The sequence below is a fragment of the Carcharodon carcharias genome, chromosome 33 (genome assembly GCF_017639515.1).
Source record: "Carcharodon carcharias isolate sCarCar2 chromosome 33, sCarCar2.pri, whole genome shotgun sequence".
Lineage (NCBI taxonomy): Eukaryota > Metazoa > Chordata > Chondrichthyes > Lamniformes > Lamnidae > Carcharodon > Carcharodon carcharias.
The window spans coordinates 16,322,544-16,344,089 of record NC_054499.1 but is presented as its reverse complement, the minus strand read 5'-3'; the positions used below and the strand labels follow the sequence as shown (position 1 = coordinate 16,344,089).

The 21,546-nt window shown below is 50.6% G+C and overlaps 1 protein-coding gene across 1 annotated transcript in view; it reads right to left on the bottom strand.

The window, feature by feature from the left end:
• mcm7 (minichromosome maintenance complex component 7) overlaps positions 1 to 18,530 on the bottom strand; it is a 31,949-nt gene extending 13,419 nt beyond the window's left edge. Inside the window, exons 1-14 of the mRNA XM_041178697.1 lie at positions 18,218 to 18,530; positions 17,033 to 17,112; positions 16,415 to 16,579; positions 16,099 to 16,223; positions 14,977 to 15,157; positions 13,435 to 13,572; positions 13,177 to 13,326; positions 11,418 to 11,532; positions 9,672 to 9,803; positions 7,863 to 7,946; positions 6,487 to 6,698; positions 3,301 to 3,482; positions 2,238 to 2,321; positions 1,971 to 2,139 (exon numbers count right to left, since the gene is read on the bottom strand). Coding sequence (XP_041034631.1) covers positions 1,971 to 2,139; positions 2,238 to 2,321; positions 3,301 to 3,482; positions 6,487 to 6,698; positions 7,863 to 7,946; positions 9,672 to 9,803; positions 11,418 to 11,532; positions 13,177 to 13,326; positions 13,435 to 13,572; positions 14,977 to 15,157; positions 16,099 to 16,223; positions 16,415 to 16,579; positions 17,033 to 17,112; positions 18,218 to 18,248 — 1,848 coding nt within the window. The 5' untranslated portion in view covers positions 18,249 to 18,530. The remainder of the gene's footprint in view (positions 1 to 1,970; positions 2,140 to 2,237; positions 2,322 to 3,300; positions 3,483 to 6,486; positions 6,699 to 7,862; positions 7,947 to 9,671; positions 9,804 to 11,417; positions 11,533 to 13,176; positions 13,327 to 13,434; positions 13,573 to 14,976; positions 15,158 to 16,098; positions 16,224 to 16,414; positions 16,580 to 17,032; positions 17,113 to 18,217) is intronic.
• Between the last annotated feature and the right edge of the window lie 3,016 nt (positions 18,531 to 21,546).

The following is a 21,546-nucleotide window of genomic DNA, read 5'->3' as shown; positions in this document are numbered from 1 at the left end:
AGCAGCAGAGATATATTTAAGGGGAAGTTAGGTAAATACATGAGGCAGAAAGGAATTGAAGGATATGTTGACATGGATAGATAAGGTTCATGTAGAGGATTAACATGGGCACAGACCAGTTGGGCCAAATGGTCTGCTTTGGTACCTAAAAACAGGACACAGCATTGCCAATGACAAACGACCAAGGTTCTGTACAGCTGAAGTACCACATCTTCCCCTTTATATCAGCTCCTTTCAGATAAAGGCCAACGTTCCATTCACCTTTACAAAGGATTACACAGATTATGCTGCACAGAAATATGCCATTCAGCCCAACCAGTCCATGCTGGTATTTCTGCTCCACTCGAGCCTCTTCCCACCTTTCCTCATCTAAATCCCTCATCGTTAAGTCTCTATTCCCTTCTCCCTCATATACTTGCCTAGCTTCCCAAGCGAGTCCCACATTCTCACCACTCTCTGGGTGAAGAAGTTTTCCTGAACCCCCGATTGGATTTCTTGGTGACTGTTTCATATCGATGGCCTCTAGTTGTGCTCTTCCCCACAAGAGGAAACACCCTCTCTGTGTCCACTCCAATCAAAACCTTTCCTGATTTTAAAAACCTCCATGAGGTCACTCCTCAGTCTCTATTCAGGGGAAAGGAAATCCAGCCTGTTAACCCTTTCCTGATCTGTATACCCACACGTTGGCATTGTCCCTGTAAATCTTCTCTGCATCCTCTCCAGTGTTTCTATATCCTTTTAATAATATGGCGACCAGACCTGTACGCAGTACTCTAAATGTGGTCTAACCAAGCTTCAATACAGATTTAACATAGCCTCCCTACTTTTCAATTCTATCCCTCTAGAAATAAAGCTTAATGTTAAGTTGCTAACCTGTTGTGTAACTTTTAGTGATTTATGGATCTGCACTCCAAGATCCCCTTGCTCCTCTATCCCACCTGGACTCTCACCTTCCCAGTAAAAAGTTCTATTCTTCCTAACAAAATGTGCTCCCTCACAGTTATCTGTGTGGAACTTCATTTGCTAATTATTTGCCCATTCCACAGGTTTTATTAATGTCCCACAGTAACAGTGTTGCCCTCCTCAGTATTGACAATTCCCCCAATTTGGTGTCATCTGCAAACTGAGAAATTGTGGCTCTGATTCCAAAAATCCAAACGGTTAATGCAGATTGTGAACAGCACTGGCGCCAGTACTGAGCCCTGTGGAACATCACTTCCCACCTTCTGAGTAACTACACTTTACCCCTACTCGCTGCTTTCTATCTTGAAGCCAGCTAGCAATCCGTTCTCCCACTTGTCCCCCCACCAACTCCACACTGCCTGACCTTATTCATTAGTCTATTGTGGGGTACATTATCGAAGACCTTTCGAAAAGCCACATAAACTACATCTACTGCATTACCATTGTCTACTCTCAGTTACCTCAAAACATTAAGGTTGGTGAGGCAAGATTTTCCCTTTCGGAATCCGTGCCAACTGTTCATTACTATATTTCTCATTTCCAGATATCCTTCTGTTCTCTCCTTTATTAAGGATTCCATTATTTTTCCTACCACTGATGTTACGCTGACTGGTCTATAATTCCCTGGGCATGTTCGGTTCCGTTTTAAATGTAGGGATTGTTGTATCTTGAGCATTAAGTGGTGTGTGTACCTGGATACCCAAGCCCCTCTGCTCCTCCAGTTTCTTGCCTCACACCGAGGGGACAATACACCAATTTGTCGTTTGACGATTTCACCTCACGTGGCCATGTTGAGGCAGGTCCAAAGGGAGGTGCCAGCGTCACTGTGGCCAGTTATAATCGTCAGGGCTTCCAGCTCATCTCGCTGTACCGAGGTTTAGCCACGCAGCAACAGTTCCTTCCGTCTCCCCAAAACCATAAGAGCAAACCCAAGGCAGACCAGCGGACACTAAGCCAGTTGTAGCAGAGGGGCAAGGAAGAGTCCTGTGGTATTCAGGGATACGTACCAGGGCTGTGGAGATACGCAGGACAGACAGCAGTGTCCTGGCAGATGTAAAGGTCATGTCCTTGTTGACTCGTGACTCCTTCCTCATCTCTACATAAGCAGCAGTGATGTAATCAGCCAGCGACTCTGGGATCATTGGCTGTTTCTTTTTGCACAAGGTAATGTAGCGCCTGAACAAGGAGGGAAACAAGAACAAGTGAAAGCTGGAGACAGGCTGCTTTCAAAACCAACACCCTCGCCTGCTAATGCTGCGATATAGACACTGTACCTCATGAGCTTCATGTCCAATGGCTGGAACTGTGACGGCGGCTGCTTGCTGTGCTGGTGTACGTAGGTGATGTGTTGAGCTAGCCTGAGGGGGTGAGACAAAGAGCAGGTTTAGAAGGTAGTGGTGGCATAGTGGTATTGTCACTGGACTAGCATTCGAGAGACCCAGGATAATGCTCTGGGGACCTGAGTTCACAAACCACCATGGCAGATGGTGAAATTTGAAGCCTGATGATAATCACTAAACCATTGCTGATCATCGCAAACACCTACCAGGCTCACTAAAGTCCTTTAGCAAAAGAAATCGGTTGTCCTTACTTGGTCTGGCCTACATGTGACTCCAGACCCACAGCAATGTGGTTGGCTCTTAAATGCCCTCTAAACAAGGGCAATTAGGGATGGGCAACAAATGCTGGCCTAGCCAGTGACACCCACATCCTATGCAAGAATGAAAAAAAGTTCCAAGTCAGGGACGGTTTGTCACTTGGATGCGATGGTGTTCCCATGCATCTGATGCCCTTATAAACTTATGAATTAGGAGGAGTAGGTCCCTCGAGCCTGCTTTGCCATTCAATGAGATAATGGCTGATCTGACTGGAACCTCTCCACATTCCCACCTACCCCCGATAACCTTTCACCCCCTTGCTTAAGAATCTGTCTAGCTCTGCCTCGAAAACATTCAAAGGCTCTGCTTCCACTGCCTTTTGAGGAAGAGAGTTCCAAAGACTCACCACCCTAAGAGGCTTTGCTCAGCTCTTCTTCTTGTTCCTTCCTCTCATCTCCTCGCTTCCGTTTGTTCCCTTACTTTTGTTTTCTCATCTGCTTCCTCCCCAGTGAGGGTAATGATCACAGCAGTTGCTGCCTACCAAGGAATGGCCCCTAAACCCACCCCCTCCGACGCTGCCCACCCCCCCCGCCCCCCAAATGGCTGCACCTACACTGGCCTTCACCCCCCCACCTCCCCCCGCCCCCCCGCCTCCACCTCCACCACAATTGCTGCCACTACACTGACACCCCCTCCCCACACCCCCGCGCGTTTGCTGTGCCCTCAGCCCCTCCCATACCTCAGGTCATTATCCCGGTCCGGTTTATCCTGAATGAGCCACAGGAGGTCGAATCTGGACAGCAGCGCAGCTGGGAGCTGGATGTTCTGCTCCACAGTTTTCTTGGGATTGTAGCGGCCGTAGGCAGGATTCGCGGCTGCCAGGATCGAGCAGCGGGCGTTCAGTGTGGTCATGATGCCGGCCTTTAGAAGGAAGCAGCCAATGGGTTAATTTTAACAACGGATGACTGGCTGCCACGTTACAGCCTGCTCTCAGCCCCAAGTACTGTTCCAAAAAGATCCCTAAGAGAGGGCGAGAGGCTACATCAAGGCAAGGAATGATTCAGGATGAGGGCAGAATCCGTTGGGAATAAATTTCTTTCCTTTGCACTGAATATTTGTTTCACTCACAATTACTGAAACGTAGAAGTCTCGTACACAGGAAAACCGCTTCTAAATATGAATACTAACAGGTAAAGAACTTAGGGGAGGCTTTGTTTTAATACAGAGAAGGCGAAAGTCATATGGAGCGCTAGAAGCAGAGTGCACTGGCTGTTTAAGGGGAGACTTGGTGCAGACAAGGGAAATAAGGGACTAGAGGGATACAGGATGGGGGCTGGCGAGAGGGGTAGGGGTGGAGGAGAAGAGGAGCTTCCTGTGAAGTAGAGAGCAGTTCGACTAAATGGCTTGTTTCTCTGCTGTACAGTTGTGTCATGGTTATGTTATTAACTTGATGGTAGAATGTACAAATTCCACCATGGCAGCCCAGGACTTTCTACCCAGAAACAGGCCTTTCAGCCCTAGCAGGTGCGCGTCCATCTTTATGCTAAACGTAAGCCTCCCTCTCGCCTTTCTGTACCTGCTCCCATCTACATGTCCTTCTATCCCTTTCTTTCTGATGTATTTACCCAGCTCCCTGTTAAATATATCAACGCCTCAAGCACCGCTCCCTGTCGCAATGAGGTCGGGGGTTTGGAAGGTGCTGTCGAAGGAGCCTTGGTGAGTTGCTGCAGGGCATCTTGTAGATGGTACACACACTGCTGCCACTGAGCGTCGGTGGTGGAGGGAGTGAATGTTAAAGGTGGTGGACGGGGTGCCAATCCAGCAGGCTGCTCTGTTCTGGATGGCATCGAGCTTCTCGAGCGTCGTTCTTACATCGACTGTGTTACTGTTGTCTACTGTTACGCCCTCAAAGAGTTCAATAAGCTTGGTCAATCATGGCCTACTGTTTCGAAGCCCATGCTGACTATTCTTTACAATATTGTCTTTCCATATTTTTCTGGTACATCGCTAAGTAAAGCTTCTATGATTTTTTTTAAGCAAACTGGTCAATAGTTGCACGGACTCGTTCCATCTCCCTTTTTAAAGATCGGACCATTTGCTGCCAGCCAGCCCTCTGCAGTATTCCGTTTCTAAATGAATTGTGTGTCATAGCGGCACTGCTCCTCTTCCGCAACTTCCTTCCTACTCACAGGTGTGATTTATCCGCAGCAGGGATTTTAGCCTCTAAGTTTTACCACTTAGGACAAGGGCAGCAGACAGATGGGAACACCACCATCTGCAAGTTCCCCCCAAGCCACTCACCATCCCGACTTGGAACAAAAAGGGCCATTCCCTCACTGTTGCTGGGTCAAAATCCTTTATACAAATAAGGAGGAGTAGGCCACTCGGCCCCTCTAGCCTGCTCAGCCATTCAGTAAGACCATGGCTAACCCGAATGTAACTACAACTCCACATTCCTGCCTACCCCCAATAACCTTTCACCCCCTTGTTAATCAAGAATCTATCCAACTCTTCCACCGTCTTTTGAGGAGGAGTTCCAAAGACTCTCAACCCTCAATAAAAAAATTCTCATCTGTTTTAAATGGGCAACTGCTTATTTTTAAAGTGACCCCTAGTTCTAGATTCTCCCACAATAGGAAACATCCCCTCCACACCAACCCTGTCAAGACCCCTCTGGATTTTATATGTTACAATTAAGTCGCCTCTTACTCTTCAAAACCTCCAACAGATATAAGCCTAACCTGTCCAACCTTTCCTCATAAGACAACCCGCCCATTCCTGGTATTAATCTATTAAACCTTCGCTGAACTGCTTCTAACGCATTTAAATCTTTCTTTAAATAAGGAGACCAGTACTATACACAATGCTCCAGATGTGGTCTTACCAATGCCCTGTACAACTGAAGCATAACGTCCCTACTTTTGTAATCAATTCCCCTCACAATAAATGACCCTGGAACACTCCTCGTAACAGAACTGTGGGTGCACCTACACCACACGGACTGCAGATGAGCAAGGCAGTGGTGAGCAAGGGCAACTAGGGATGGGCAATAAAAATGCCAGTCTAGCCAGTGACATCCACGTCCCATCAATGAATAAAAAAAGTTGAATTAATTTATTGATTATTTGCCCACCTCCCACCGATGTCACCCCCACCTTGTTAATCTCCCTGGTAACGTTAAGGCTAAGTTACAATTCAATATTTCTGCCATTTTGCTTTCATTGTGTCTCTGTTAGTGGACCCACCCTTATCCCAAATTTTCCTTCAATGTTAACGCTTCGATTTAAAATTTCACCGTCCTCTCTTACATTGTTTGATGATTTAACTCCTCTTTGCTTTCATAATTGTTTCTGACTTTCATGGGTTGGGAGGAACCAGTTATTAGTAGGAATTACTGAGACATGGCAACAGAAGAGAAAAAAAAATCACGGAGTTAAACATTGCGGGGTAACACATGTTTAGAAAAGACAGAGGGGGAAAAAGAGAGGTGGAGTTGCTGTACTTACTCAGGATAAAATAATGGCAGGAGAATAAAGGAGTACAGAAAGGTGAAATGAGATTCCTTCTGGGCAGAGATAAAAGATGATCACACTTGGGCGTACAGTTCTGGTCACCATATTGTGAAAAGGATATAGAGACACTGGAGAGAAGATTAACGAGGGTGATACCAGAAATGTGTGGGTATACAGTTCAGGAAAGAATTAACTGGCTGGGTCTCTTTTCTCTTGGAAAAAAGAGCTGAGGGGTGATCTAATAGAGATCTTTAAAATTAGGAAAGTTTTTTTTTGATGTAATGCCTACTGATCCACTCTAAGTCGCTCAGGGCTTTCCAATTGAGGAGTGTGATGGGCAAAGTGAAGATCGTGAATGATCAGGTCTAATCAAACCACTCCCAATCCTCGGCTCTCTCTCATCTGCCACTTGCCTTAGCGATCGAGATGGTCTGCTGCTCCATCACCTCATGAATGGCAGTCCGGTCGGAGTCCATCATCTTATCAAACTCGTCAATGCAGCAGATTCCTTGGTCAGCCAGCACCAGGGCTCCACCCTCCAGAATCATCTCCCCGGTAACCGGGTCCTTCATCACTGCAGCAGTCAGACCCACGCCTGAAGATCCCCGGCCTGTGGTATACTGACCTGGAGGCAGCACGTCAAGTTGGAGTCAGCACAGGTCCTCTCACTGGGACATGAAACGTTCAGCCCAGGGGCCAGTTTTTAAAATCACAGCACAATCCGCCCATTAAGTTAACGGCAGTAAGCAGCCTCTCTTCACACTGACTCCGCCCTGTATTCCCATACCCGTCACGGCCCCCTCCTGCTCTCTTCACGCACACAATCCTGCTTGAGTATCTGATCCTTAGCCCCTCGCCCTCACTGCTATTGGCAGTCAGAGCTGCGGAGACACAGCGGTACTGGGACACTAACCCAAGGGAGGAAGCTTGGTGAGACCGAGATTCCAGGAGAACCCCGGTGCAGCCCAACGTGCGTGACTCCATTCCGCTCCGCTCCCAAACACATCGGCTGCATGCTGGACAGAAACCTGTGTCAGCCAGCATGCCCTCACTTCTGAAAACTCACCACTGGGCCAGCACCTGTTTGAGACCCACACCATTAATTGGTAGTGATGGGAAATGGTCCCGCTACATTCCTGTGGATATAGTACAACCTGCCGATGAATGTTGGGAGTTGCTTTAAGGGAGGCAACTGTTTGCCTAGATTTTGACCCACAAGAGCTTCAGTTACAACTGTGAGACTGGACATAGATCAGGGACTACAGGTCTCAGGGACAGTCACACATTTAACCTGACGCTACTGAAGGCACAGGAAAGCTAAGAGCAAGTTTAGCTTGGAGCTCTCACTGTTACAGCTGCTTCAGAAAGAGCCCTGCCCTTGCGTAAGGTGGCGAGGAAGCTACTCACCCACAGGCTCGGGAACACTGTGATACAGAGAGGACAAAATACTTTTACTCTGGATGATAGATTAAACCTAACCCCACACTAGCTAGCACAAGCCTGCAACACAAATCAATTAAACTATTGCACTTGTTATATAATCACATGATTCTTGTAGAACACATTCCACGACCCCCACCCAGAAACAAATGTAACCACATCAACACAGCTAGCGATAGAGACTCAGTACAGGTATCACCCAGAGTTCACACATCTGAGAGTCACTTGGTCAGTACAGATATCACCCAGAGTTCACACATCTGAGGGTCACTCAGTCAGTACAGATATCATCCAGAGTTCATACATCGCAGGGTCACGTCAGCTAGATTGATGGACACTGAACACTTACTCCTCGATGCGAGTCTGTCTATGTAGCAGAGCAGCTGTGATTTTGCCACACCAGGATCTCCCATCAGACAGATGTTGATGTTTCCTAAAAGCGATCAGGAGGAAATGGAGATCATTAGGAACCGAGCGATGCTGTAAAGTCACAAACAACGGAGTGAATGGCGAGGGTGTTGGGAGTCGAAGATGATCCTTCTACATGCCCCAGCACAGTCTGGTGCTCACCTTCAATTGGGCAGCCTTGCTCTGTCACTAGCCCTTATGCATTGTCCCCTTGTGTGGGATAAACCCTCCTGTTCCCACTCATTCCATTGAAATAATCAACATCACAACGAACACATTACAGCCACATTTTCAGAGTCCACGGAATTAAAGGGAAGTTACTAAACATTTTACAGAGGCCGAGCAAAATGTGGAATTCTCAGCTGAAAACTGTGGCTGAAGCAGTGTTCGTGAAGTGGCTGTAGGGAATTAGACAGTAACTTGAAAAGGACAAAGGGTAGGGGTTTTCGAGGGTGATTGGGTTAAGACTAATTGGAGTATTAAAGGGTTTGGGGAGTGTTTTTTTTTTTAAATTCGTTCATGGGATGTCAGCATTGTTGACGTGACCATCATTTGTTTCTCACCCCTAACTGTCCGTGAGAAGTTAGAGGTGAACTGCCATCTGGTGTGGGTACACCCACAGTGCTGTTAAGGGAGGGAATTCCAGGATTTTGATCCAGTAACAGTCAAGGAACAGTGATTTGGTTCCAAGTCAGGATGGTAGGTGCCTTGGAGGGGAACTTGCAGGTGGTGGTGTTCCTATGCATCTGCTGCCCTTGTCCTTCTAGGTGGTAGAGGTCAAGGATTTGGAAGGTGCTGTCGAAGGAGCCTTGGTGAGCTGCTGCAGTGCACCTTGTAGATGCTGCCACTGTCTGTTGGTGGTGTAGGAAGTGAATGTCTGAGGTGGTGGATGGGGTATCATTTGAGCAGGCTCCCTCGTCCTGGACGGTGTCAAGCTTCTCAAGTGTTGTTGGAGCCACACTCATCCAGGCAAGTGGAGAGTATTCCATCACACTCCTGACTTGTGCCTTGTAGATAGTGGACAGGCTTTGGGGAGTCAGGGGGTGAGTTACTCGCTGCAGAATTCCAAACCTCTGACCTGCTCTTGTAGCCACTGTATTTATATGTTTGGCCCAGCTCAGTTTCAGGTCAATTGTAACCCACAGGATGTTGATAGGGGGGGATTCAGTGATGGTAATGCTATTTAATGTCAAGGGATGTAAGGTTAGATTCTCTCTTGTTGGAGAGATTCATTGCCAGGCGCTTGTGTGGCATGAATGTTACTTGCGGGGATAAAGCTAGGTGGAATAGCTGAGGGTATGGGAAGAGAGTACTTGAGGGGGGTTAGACTGGGTTGATATTAGTAGGTATGGGAAGGAGGAGAATGGGATTAGTTTGAGTGGGATATTAAAAAGTTACGTGGAGTAATCAGGAAAGTGGGATTAGCCTGGGTTACATAGAGCAGATTTATGGGAACAAGCTTTTAAAAAAATTCTCTGAATCAAGCACTTATTAAAATGCAAACATGATAGTTAAGGATTGAACTAAACACACCCAACTCCAACCCAGGTATAGTGTTGGTTCACCTTTCAAATCAGTCCCATTTCCAACCCGCCCCAATGTAAAATCAAATAGATTTTTCGTGTTCAATTAACTAGGAGGACAGTGTAGAGCAATCCCACACAGGCGGGGCCAGAACTGCATCAGTCCCCAGGCCAGAAGTGATGTAAACTCAGGGGGCAGGGAGACTGAGTCCCTCCCCATCTCTTACCTCTGATCTTCATTCCTTTGGGAGACTGATCCACCCCTCCGACCAGGAGCAGGAGCAGAGCTTTCTTCACATCCTCGTGCCCGTAGATTTCGGGCGCAATCGAGGCCGCGAGCTTCTCGTAGAAATCCTCCTCTGGAAGGGGGACAGAGTGTCAGGCTCAGCGCTCACCACACAGCACAGCAGGGGAAAAGGACTCGCCCGTCACGATGCCTTAGCCACCGACACCAAGCGACAGGGACACTAACACTGAATGCAGTACATTTCCCAATCACACCAACATCCCTGCCTGGTTTCCAAACACACTTTAAAGCCACAGGCCCTTACCTTACTGATATCACACTTGCGGCTGCAACATATGAATTAGGAGGAGTAGGCCACTCAGCCCCTTCCTCGAGCCTACTCCACCATTCAATAAGATCACGCTGATCTGACTATAACCTCTCCACAATCCCGCCTACCCCTGCTAACCTTTCACCTCCTTATCAAGAACTTATCTATCTCTGCCTTAAAAATATTCAAAGTCTCTGCTTCCACTGCCTTTTGAGGAAGAGAGTTCCAAAGACTCACCACAGAAAAAAATCTCATCTCAGTCTCAAATGGGTGACCCCTCGTTCTAGGTTCTCTCACAAGAGGGAACATCCTCCCCACGTCCACCTTGTCAAGACCCCTCAGGATCTTATAGTTTTCAATCAAGTCGCCTCTTACTCTTCTAAACTCCAGTGGATACAAGTCCAACCTGTCCAGCCTTTCCTCATAAGACAACCCACCCATTCCAGTATTAGTCTAGTAAAACCTTCTGTGAACTGCTCTGATGCACTTATATCCTTCCTTAAATAAGGAAACCAATACTGTATACAGTACTCCAGATGTGGACTCACCAATGCAGTGCATAACCGAAACATAACCTCCCTACTTTTGTATTCAGTTCCCCTCACAATAAATGATAACATTCTATTAGCTTTCCTGATTACTTGCTGTACCTGCAAACTAACTTTTTGCGATTCAGATCCCTCTGCATCACAGAGCTCTGCAATCTCTCACCATAGACACTAGGAGGAGTAGGCTATTCGGCCCTTCGAGCCTGCTCCACCATTCAATGAGATCATGGCTGATCCTCCACCTCAACACCATATTCCCGCTTTCTCTCCATACCCCTTGATGCCCCTAATATCCAAAAATGTCTCAATTTCTTTCTTGACTATACTCAGTGACCCGGCCTCCACAGCCTTCTGTGGTAGAGAATTCCACAGGTTGACCACCCGCCGTGAAGAAATTTTTCCTTATCTTAGTCCTAAATGGCCTGCCCTGTAGCCTGAGGCTGTGGCCCCTGGTTCTAGACTTCCCAGCCTGATCATATACTTTTTAAAAATTCTTCCTGCCAAAAATGGACAACTTCACATTTTCCCACATTATACTCCATTTACTAGATCTTCGCCCACTCAACAACCCTCGGGTACAGACAGTGGCAGGCCCCAGGCATCAGCTGTGCCGTGAATGCCACACCCAATGATGAGCACACCCCAGCTCTGCCACAATTGGTTATGCAACGACTCACTGTGCCTTATCGAAGCTGTTCACTCACTCTGGCTCTATGACAGTCTTCACTAACCCCGGGGCAGTTCAAGAGTCAAGCCAGGGGCCCCAGCCCATCTCACTAACTCATTTCACTGCTTGGCAGTGACAGACGAGGCACCCACTAGCTGTGCACACAACTGACAGGGGCACTGTGACACCCTCCGTACTGACCCGTGATTTGTTTCAGCTCATCCTCGCTCAGTTCCTGGGCTCCCAATTCGTCGTCTTCAGTTTTATTCATCTGGCTGATCCGGTGAGCTTCCAGGTACGTCTCAGAGAGCAGGCCCTAAAATCAGAGCGGCCAGTTAGAACTATAGAATGGTCATGGCACCGGAAGGGAGGTCCCTTGTGTCTATGCTCACTCTCTGCGAGAGCATCTCAACCCTTTCCCCCGTTCAGACATTTATTTAATTTCCATTAAAAGTCACGGTGAATCTGCCTCCACCACACTCAAGCAACGCATTCCAGAACCTAACCACTAAGGCTTTTTATTTAGTGCCACTTTTGTTCAATCCTCATTCACCTTCCTTCAGTGCCTCCCAACAAGGTTCTCAACCCTTTGGCTAATGGGAACCAATTCTCTCGAGCAACTCTGGACCCATCATGATAAGGACACCCAACAATTAGGAACAGCAGTCAGTCACTTGACCCCCCCTGCTCCACCATTCAATAAGATCACAGCTAATTTAATCGTGGCCTCAACTACGCTCTCCCGCCGCCTCTCTTGACAATTGACTCAAATAGTCAAAAAATCTGTCTAACTCAGCTTTGAATATATTCAACAGTCCTGCCTCCAGTCTCTGGGAGAGAGAATTCCAAACACTAATGGCCCTCAGAAAACATTTCCCCCCCATCTCAGTCTTAAATGGGAGACCCCTTATTATTAAACTGTGCCCCCTAGTGCTAGATTCCCCCATAAGGGGAAACATCTTCTCAGTATCTACCCTGTCAAGCCCCCTCAGAAGCTTATGCGTTTCAGTAAGATCACCTCATTCTTCTAAACTCTAATGAATACAGGCCCAACCTTTCCTCACAAGATATACCCCTTCAACTTCGAATCCAACCTAGTAAACCTTCTCTGAACCAATGCGATCCCTTCTTAAGGTGACCACAATTGCACACAGTACTCTAGATGGGGCCTCGCCAATGCTCTGTAGATTGGGCAACACTACTGCCTCTGTATGTCAGTGATGGAGGGAGTGAATGTTGAAGGAGGTGGATGGGGTGCCAATCAAGCGGGATGCTTTGTCCTGGATGATGTCAAGTTGTGGGAGCTGCACTCATCCAGGCAAGTGAGGAGTATTCCATCACAATCTTGACCTGTGCCTTGTAGATGGTTTTGGTGAGTTAGGAGGTGAGTTACTCACCACAGAATTCCCAGCCTCTGACCTGCTCTTGAAGAGACAGTATTTATATGGGTAGTCCAGTTTCTGGTCAATGGTAACCCAACAGATATTGATAGTGGAGGATTCAGTGATGGCAATGCCATTGAATGTCAATAAGCGATGATTAATTTCTCTCATGTGGGAGATGGTCATCACCCGGCACTCTGGTGTGGCGCGAATGTTACCTCGCCACTTATCAGCCCAAGCCTGAATGTTGTCCAAGTGTGGTGCTTACGGAGACAGACTGCTTTAGTATCTGAGGAATCGCGAATGGTGAACACTAATCATCGGTGAACTTCTCACCTTATGATGCAGGAAAGGTCATTGATGAAACAGCAGAAGATGGTTGGGCCTGGGACATTACCCTGAGGAACTCCTACAGTGACGTCCCGGAGCTGAGATGATTGACCTCCAACAACCACTCCCTCCAGTAGAGAGTTGGCCCCGCACCCCCAATTCCCGTCAACTTCAGTTTCGCCAGGACCTCGATGCCACACTCTGTCAAATTGTGCCTTGATGTTAAGCCCTTCATCTTGGGCTCTTACCTGAACCACCTGCCTGAAGCCAGTCCGCATCATGGGAAGGAAGATGCCAGTGATGCTGACATGGTCCCCGGGCTGCGCCAGTCTTGTGTTTTCCCCTCGGCTGTACACCGTCATGCTGCGAGGAATGTTTCCCACCGGTACTTGGTCACTCTGAGGAGACAAGGCGCTTATCAACATCCTGAGAGAGCAACAGAAAGCAGAAGCCCCTTCACACCCCCCAGTCCTGAAAGGAAGCAAAGCCTGGCTTCAGCTACTTACATGTTCCTGGATTTTAATTTCCTGAAATTTGATGAACTTCGACCCTCGCGACTGCAGGTAGAGTCTTCCTCCTGATTTGTTGGTTTGACACTCACGGCTCGGGCACATGATCAGCGGCATGAAGCTCGGAGACTGGATCTGAAACAGGAACCCAATGCAAGGGGCTTTCAATCAGAGACTGCCTTTTAACAAAACCCACACGCCAGCTGCAAGGAAGATTCACAGCAAGTTCCAGAGCCCCGAGCTTATCCATCTCAACATTGCACAAGATGCAGTAGCCCATCTCTAATACACCCTCTGACACCACAATAATAATAGTAATAATAAGCATGCCCCCTAGTCCCCCCCGGCAACTCTCGTCTGCCCCCACCCCTCCCACCCCCTAATCCCCCCACCCCTCTCCACCTGCCCCCTAATCCCCCCCACCTCCCCCTACCCCTCCGCACCTGCCCCCTAACCCCTCCCACCCCCCATAATACCCCCCCACAACTCTCCTCCACCCGTCTCGACATTGAGGGGGCCACATCCACAAAAGGACAAACTCAAAAGGAAAACTGTGTTTGGCCTGTATGATTTGAGCTCTTCAATGAAGTAATGGAGGATCGACAAAGGCAATTCTGGTGGCGTTGTATGGACTTGTTAAAGGACAACAAACACGACTTTGTTGGCAAAACTGAAACCGATGAGATTACTGAGGAAGTGGCAGATCGGATACAAAATGATCTCAGGTACAAGAAGCAGAGAGGAGTGGGGAATAGGTGAGTTTCAAAGTGAAGGGAAGTATACAATGGCATTCACCAGGGGTCAGTAGTAGGACCACTGCTCGTTCTGATACACTGGCCTGGCAGCTGACACAAAGTACGGAACTGTTGCAAACAAAGAGGAGGACAGGGACAGACTTCAAGATGACAGTGATAGGGTGAAATGGTCAGAAACATAGCAGTATGTAGCATCTTCGAGGTGTACTGCAGCAAGTCACCAAGGCTGCTCTGACAGCACCTTCCAAACCCACAATCGCTAACACCTGGAAGGACAAGGGCAGCAGATAGATGGGAACACCACCACCTGTAAGATCATCTCCAAGCCACACACCATCCCGACTTGGAAATGGATCGTTGTTCCTTCACAATCGCTGGTCAAAATCCTGGAACTCCCTCCCTAACAGCGCTGTGGGTGTACCTCCATCACAGGGACTGCAGCGGTTCAAGGCGGCAGCTCACCACCACCTTCTCAAGGGCAATTAGGCACGGCCAATAAATGCTGGCCCAGCCACCGATGCCCACATCCCACGAATGAATAAAGAAAAATGAAACTGACAGCAGAGGAGTGTGAAGTGATGCATTTCAGTAGGGACCATGAGGAGAGACAGTATTATCCAAATAGTGCAGGAACAGAGACCAAGGGTTCACGGACACTGGCTCCACAGAGCCCCTCACTCATTAACTCTCACTACCCCTCCAACAAAACATCCTCACAGTCCCTGTCACAGCTCACTACCCTCCAAGTGATCTGCATTCATTTGACGAGACGCACTGTTCTTACCGGCTGGTAGGTTTCTGCCCCACACTGATCACACGTGTACGTGGCGACCACCATCATGGGCTTGACCTCCATCACTCTGGTGACGATGCCTCGGACAGTCACAAGCTTCCCGATGCTGTCTGCCTTCACGTCTCTGATCACCTTGGGCTTGACGGTGCTGGGAGGCTTGAAATAAACCTCGCTGCGGAGAGCAGAGAAAGGTAGCGCATCCGTTTACAGACCGATTAATGGCAGTCCAGAGTCCGAGTAACCGGCCCCACCTCACTCGTTAACCTTCTTTCATTCCCTGCGCGCCCCCCCCCTCCCCCCCACCACCTCCCCCAACCACTCTCTAACCCACCAGTCAAAGTCAGAGCTCTCAATCCAACCACATCTTTTGTAACCTGAGCAACGTCACAAACACTTCAGGAGATAACGAAGTGCTTTGGCGATGCCATCACTCCAGTACTGTAACAGCAGGGCAGCAACAAGCTTTGCACAGACAGCAATGTGATGACTTCTTTGGCACTGGTTGAGACAAATATTGTCCAGGAGACCTCCTCCCACTCTTGCAGAAAGTGTCATGGGCTATTTTACACCCAGAGGAAAGAGCTTCAGTGACAGTGACAGCGCCGCGCTCCCGTGGGACTGCCCCTCCCACCAAGAGCCTCAGGCAGGTTTCTCTCAGCACCATGAGGCAGGTCCCAGGCGAAATACGACCAGCCACCATCGTGCCACAAAGCACCGGAGGCTCAAGTCTGGCTGCAAGGCAGGAAGTTACTCCCCTCCCAGCCCGAAGGCCGGTTCTGGCGAAAGGTCAGCAAGCTGAAACGTTAACTCAGTTTCTCCCTCCACGGAGGCTGGCAGGCCTGCTGAGTATTTCAAGCATTTTCTGCTTTCACTTTGGATTTACAGCATCCGCTGTATTTCGCTTTTAAGCATCCAAGGGCTATCACAAGCAGGGTAGGCCGAATGGCCTCTTTGCCTGCCTTAACACTTGCTATAAGGGACCGGGAAGCAGGCGCCAGTGCAGGGCCATCACCTGAGCCCCGATATGCCAACCCTCTAACTGGGCCTCTCACCATCCTGTCTCCAACCGGCACCCCCCCCTCCCACCCCACTAAAGCCTACAGCCACACTCACAATCTGCGCAGGAGCTCCTGTGGGTATTGGTTCTGAGCGTCATGGATTTCATTGGGATCTCGCGTCCGCTGCTCCATCATCAGCCGATGCTCGATGTAAACGTCCAGAGCATCCTTGCTCACCACCTGCAGTGAAAGAGCAAATATTCATCAGTCACACTCCCAGGGACGCTGTTAAAACTAACTGGGCCAATCCACCATGAGTTTCACCAGAGTCTGGTGATCAAAGGTGGACGGGAAGAAGGCATGGTGTACAGTTCTTGAAGCCGAACTCCCCACCCACCACCGCAACGTTTCACTACCTTCCCCTGCCTCACCTCTCTCGCCTTGAACCGTGGCAACAGCTCCTGGATGGCATCAGCAAAGAGGTTCACGTATCGCCGCGTGTTCTCACAGATCGAGTCCACCAGCTCGGGATCTTCCTCTGCAATGTCTTCCAAATCGATGTAGAGCGCGACTTTCTCACGGTGAGCTAGCTGCACCTTCAGACAAAAGGCCAAAAAAGTGAATTGGAGACATTTACACTCACACTCCGTCACAAACTCCCCACATTATAAAGGAATCAGCATTCGGAGATTGATTAAACCAATAACAACGGCAGCAGCAAGCAAAGGCCCACTCATCTCCCGTTTATGACTATAAAGGATAGCGAGCGCGTGCGCAAATCTGCATTCCTATAGCACCTCTCACGACTTCAGGACAACCCAGAGTGTTTACAGCCATGGAGCACTTTTGAAATATAATCACTGTTACATTGGCAGAAACACAGCATCTAACCCACGCACAGCAAGCTCCCACAATCATAAGGATCAACGTCTATGAATCGGAGGTTAGCGGGCACAGGGGTGGGACAGGGACAGGGCCGAGGAGTGGCGGTAAGATTTAGAAAGGGACGTGAGAGGACTGTGAAAGGGTCTTTGAGTGAAGGCTCTTACCAGTTGGTCTGTGTATTTGAACTGCTTCTGCCCGAGTGCACTGTCCGTGTAGAACTCCTGGAGAAACTTGCTGCACTTCTCTGTAGGAAACATCAAGAACAATTAGTACCTTAGTCCCCAAGCCACAGCCACACTCCAAAGACAGGTGCCGGGGGGGCGGGGAAGGTCCCCGAAGTTGGGAGGGGGGGAATATCACGGGGTGGGTGATGGAAAAGTGTTTGCTCAGTCGTCTCAATCCAGCTGGGCCCCCACAGTTGAGACTCTAAAGGCGCCCCCCACTCCCCCCACCACAGATTCCACCACCCTCGCCTAGCAACCCCCCATTCATTTCCTCTCTCTCTCTCCCCCAATACTCCTCACCCCCCTCCTCTCTCCCTCCCCCACTCCTCTCGCTCACCCTCCCCACTCCTCTCTCCCTCCCCTCTCCCTCCCCCACTCCTCCCCCTCCCCCACTCCTCTCCCGCCCCTCTCCCTCCTCCCCTCTCCCTCCCTACACCCCCTCCCCCACTCCTCTCCCTCCCCCTCCCCACTCCTCTCCCTCCCCACTCCTCTCCCCCTCCCCCACCCCCACTCCTCTCCCCCTCCCCCACCCCCACTCCTCTCCCCCCCACCCCAATCCTCTCCCCCTCCTCCACCCCCACTCCTCTCCCCCCCACCCCAATCCTCTCCCCCTCCTCCACCCCCACTCCTCTCCCCCTCCTCCACCCCCACTCCTCTCCCCCTCCTCCACCCCCACTCCTCTCCCCTCCTCCACCCCCACTCCTCTCCCCCTCCCCCACCCCCACTCCTCTCCCCCTCCCCCACCCCCACTCCTCTCCCCCCCACCCCAATCCTCTCCCCCTCCTCCACCCCCACTCCTCTCCCCCTCCTCCACCCCCACTCCTCTCCCCCTCCTCCACCCCCACTCCTCTCCCCCTCCTCCACCCCCACTCCTCTCCCCTCCTCCACCCCCACTCCTCTCCCCCTCCCCCACCCCCACTCCTCTCCCCCTCCCCCACCCCCACTCCTCTCCCCCCCACCCCAATCCTCTCCCCCTCCTCCACCCCCACTCCTCTCCCCCTCCTCCACCCCCACTCCTCTCCCCCTCTCCCCCTCCTCTCCTTCTCCCCTTTCCTCTCCTTTCCTCTCCCCCCTTCCTCCCCCCTCCTCTCCCCCTCCGCCACCCTCACTCTCCGTCTCACTCACCTTTCTCACTCTGATAGTCTCTCGGCGCCATCTCCAAATTCTCTGTATCTGAAACTGGCGCGAATCTGCCTCCCACGTGACCCGGGCTGGACCGTACCACCCGGACCGCGGGGGGAGTTGAGGACTCTCTCACAATAAGGAGCAGAGGCGTTAAACAGCCGGAGCCACCGCGCTACATCTGGAGAGCAGCGGAACCACACACCGAATCTGAAGCCGAACCCGCTGGGCACATCTTCCCGCAAAAATCTACAAAAACCCGGCCCCGATGAACATGGAGCAGCCCAATGGCGCCAAATTGGCTCCAGACCTTTCACACCGAACGTCACATCCGGTCCCCCTCACTGACCCGCCCCCTCAGAAACCCACCCCCAGCGCCCCTCCCCCACACCGAACGATCATCCCAAAGCCCCTCCCCCTCACCGACCCACCCCGCCCCACAGCCCCGCCCCCTCACCGATCCACCCCCCCACAGCCACGCCCCCTCACCGACAGCCCCCCAAAGCCTCTCCCACTCACCGACCCACCCCGCCAAAGCCCCACGCCTTCAACGACCCACCCCTAACAGCCCCTCCCCCACAGCCCCGCCCCCTCGCCGACCCACCCCAACACATCCCCTCCCCCTCACAGACCCACCCCACCACAGCTCCTCCCCCTCACGGACCCAGCCAACCACAGCTCCTCCCCCTCACGGACCCACCCAACCACAGACCCTCCCCCTCACCGACCCACCCCCACAGCCCCTCCCCCTTACCGACCCACCCCCACAGCCCCTCCCCCTTACCGACCCACCCCCACAGCCCCTCCCCTTCACCAGCCCACCCCAACAAAGCCCCTCCCCCTCACCAGCCCACCCCAACAAAGCCCCTCCCCCTCACCAAATCACACCTCCACAGCCCCTCCCCCTCACCAATCCACCCCCACAGCCCCACCCCTTCAGAACCCCACCCGCCAACAGCCCCACTCTCGCCAACCCGCCCCATTGCCCCTTTCCCTCACTTACCCTACCCCTCAGAGCCCCTCCCCTTCACTAACTCTTCCCCTCAGAGTTCCACCCCCTCAGAGCCGCTCCCCTGCAGCCCCTCCCCCTCAGAGACCTTCCCCTAAACCAAACACCCCCCAACCCGCCCTTCCTACAATCCCACCCCCTCACAGCCCGACCCCCTCACAAACCCTCCACATATCAACCCCACCCCCTCAAATCCCCACCCCTTCAGAGCTCCACCCACTTACAGCTCGTCACCACCCCATCCGCCTCACAAGTCCCGAAATAATCCGCATCGTGTATAGACCACACCCTAAATACACGGCACCCTGTATAATCCACACCCTGTATAATCAGCACCCTGTATAATCCGCACCCTGTATACACTGCACCCTGCATAATCCGCACCCTGTATAATCAGCACCCTGTATAAACTGCACCCTGTATAATCCGCACCCTGCATAATCAGCACCCTGTATACACTGCACCCTGCATAATCCGCACCCTGTATAATCAGCACCCTGTATACACCGCACCCTGCATAATCTGCACCCTGTATAATCCGCACCCTGTATACAACGCACCCTGCTTAATCCACGCCCTGTACACCGCACCCTGCATAATCCACACCTTTTATAATCCACACCCTGTATACACCACACCCTGTATACACCACACCCTGCATAATCCACACCCTGTATACACTGCACACTGCATAATCCACACCGTGTATACACCACACCCTGTATACACCGCACCCTGTATAATCCGCACCCTGCATAATCAGCACCCTGTATACACTGCACCCTGCATAATCAGCACCCTGTATACACTGCACCCTGCATAATCTGCACCCTGTATAATCCGCACCCTGTATACAACGCACCCTGCTTAATCCACGCCGTGTACACCGCACCCTGCATAATCCACACCTTTTATAATCCACACCCTGTATACACCACACCCTGTATACACCACACCCTGCATAATCCACACCCTGTATACACTGCACACTGCATAATCCACACCCTGTATACACTGCACACTGCATAATCCACACCGTGTATACACCACACCCTGTATACACCGCACCCTGCATAATCTGCACCCTGTATAATCCGCAACCCTGTATACAACGCACCCTGCTTAATCCACGCCCTGTACACCGCACCCTGCATAATCCACACCTTTTATAATCCACACCCTGTATACACCACACCCTGTATACACCACACCCTGCATAATCCACACCCTGTATACACTGCACACTGCATAATCCACACCCTGTATACACTGCACACTGTATAATCCACACCGTGTATACACCACACCCTGTATACACCGCACCCTGTATACACCACACCCTGTATAATCGACACCCTGCATAATCCACACCCTGCATTAACCACACCCTGTATACGCCGCACGCTGCATTAACCACACCCTGAATATGCCACAGTCTGCATAAATCAACACCCTGTATACACCACACCCTGCATTAAACAAACCCTGTATACATCGCACCCTATATAATCCACACCCTGTATAGTCCACATCCTGTATAGTCCACACCCTGTATACAACACACCCTGTATACACCACACCCTGTATACACCACACCCTGCATTAACCACACCCTGTATACACCGCACCCTGTGTACACCACACCCTGTATACACCACACCCTGCATTAACCACACCCTGTATACACCGCACCTTGTATAATCCACACCCTGTATACTCCATACCCTGTATAAACCACACCCTGCATTAACCACACCCTGTATACACCACACACTGCATTAACCACACCCTGTATATGCCACACCCTGCATTAACCACACCCTGAATACGCCACATCCTGCATAAATCAACACCCTGTATACACCACACCCTGCATTAAACAAACCCTGTATACATCACACCCTGTATAATCAACACCCTGTATACACCACACCCTGTATACACCACACACTAAACACGACACCCTGCATAATCCACACCCTGTATACACCACACCCTGTAAACAGCACACCATGCATAATCCACACCCTGTATACACTGCACCCTGTATACATGGCACCCTGTATACACCACAACCTGCAAAATCCACAGTCCATATACACCGCACCCTGTATATACCACACCCTGCATAATCCACACCATGTATACACCACACCCTGTATACACCACACCCTACATAATTCACACCCTGTATACACAGCACCCTGTATACACCATAGCCTGCATAATCCATACAATGCATAATCCACACCATGTATACACCACACCCTGTATACACCATACCCTGCATAATCCACACCATGTATACACCAAACCCTGCATA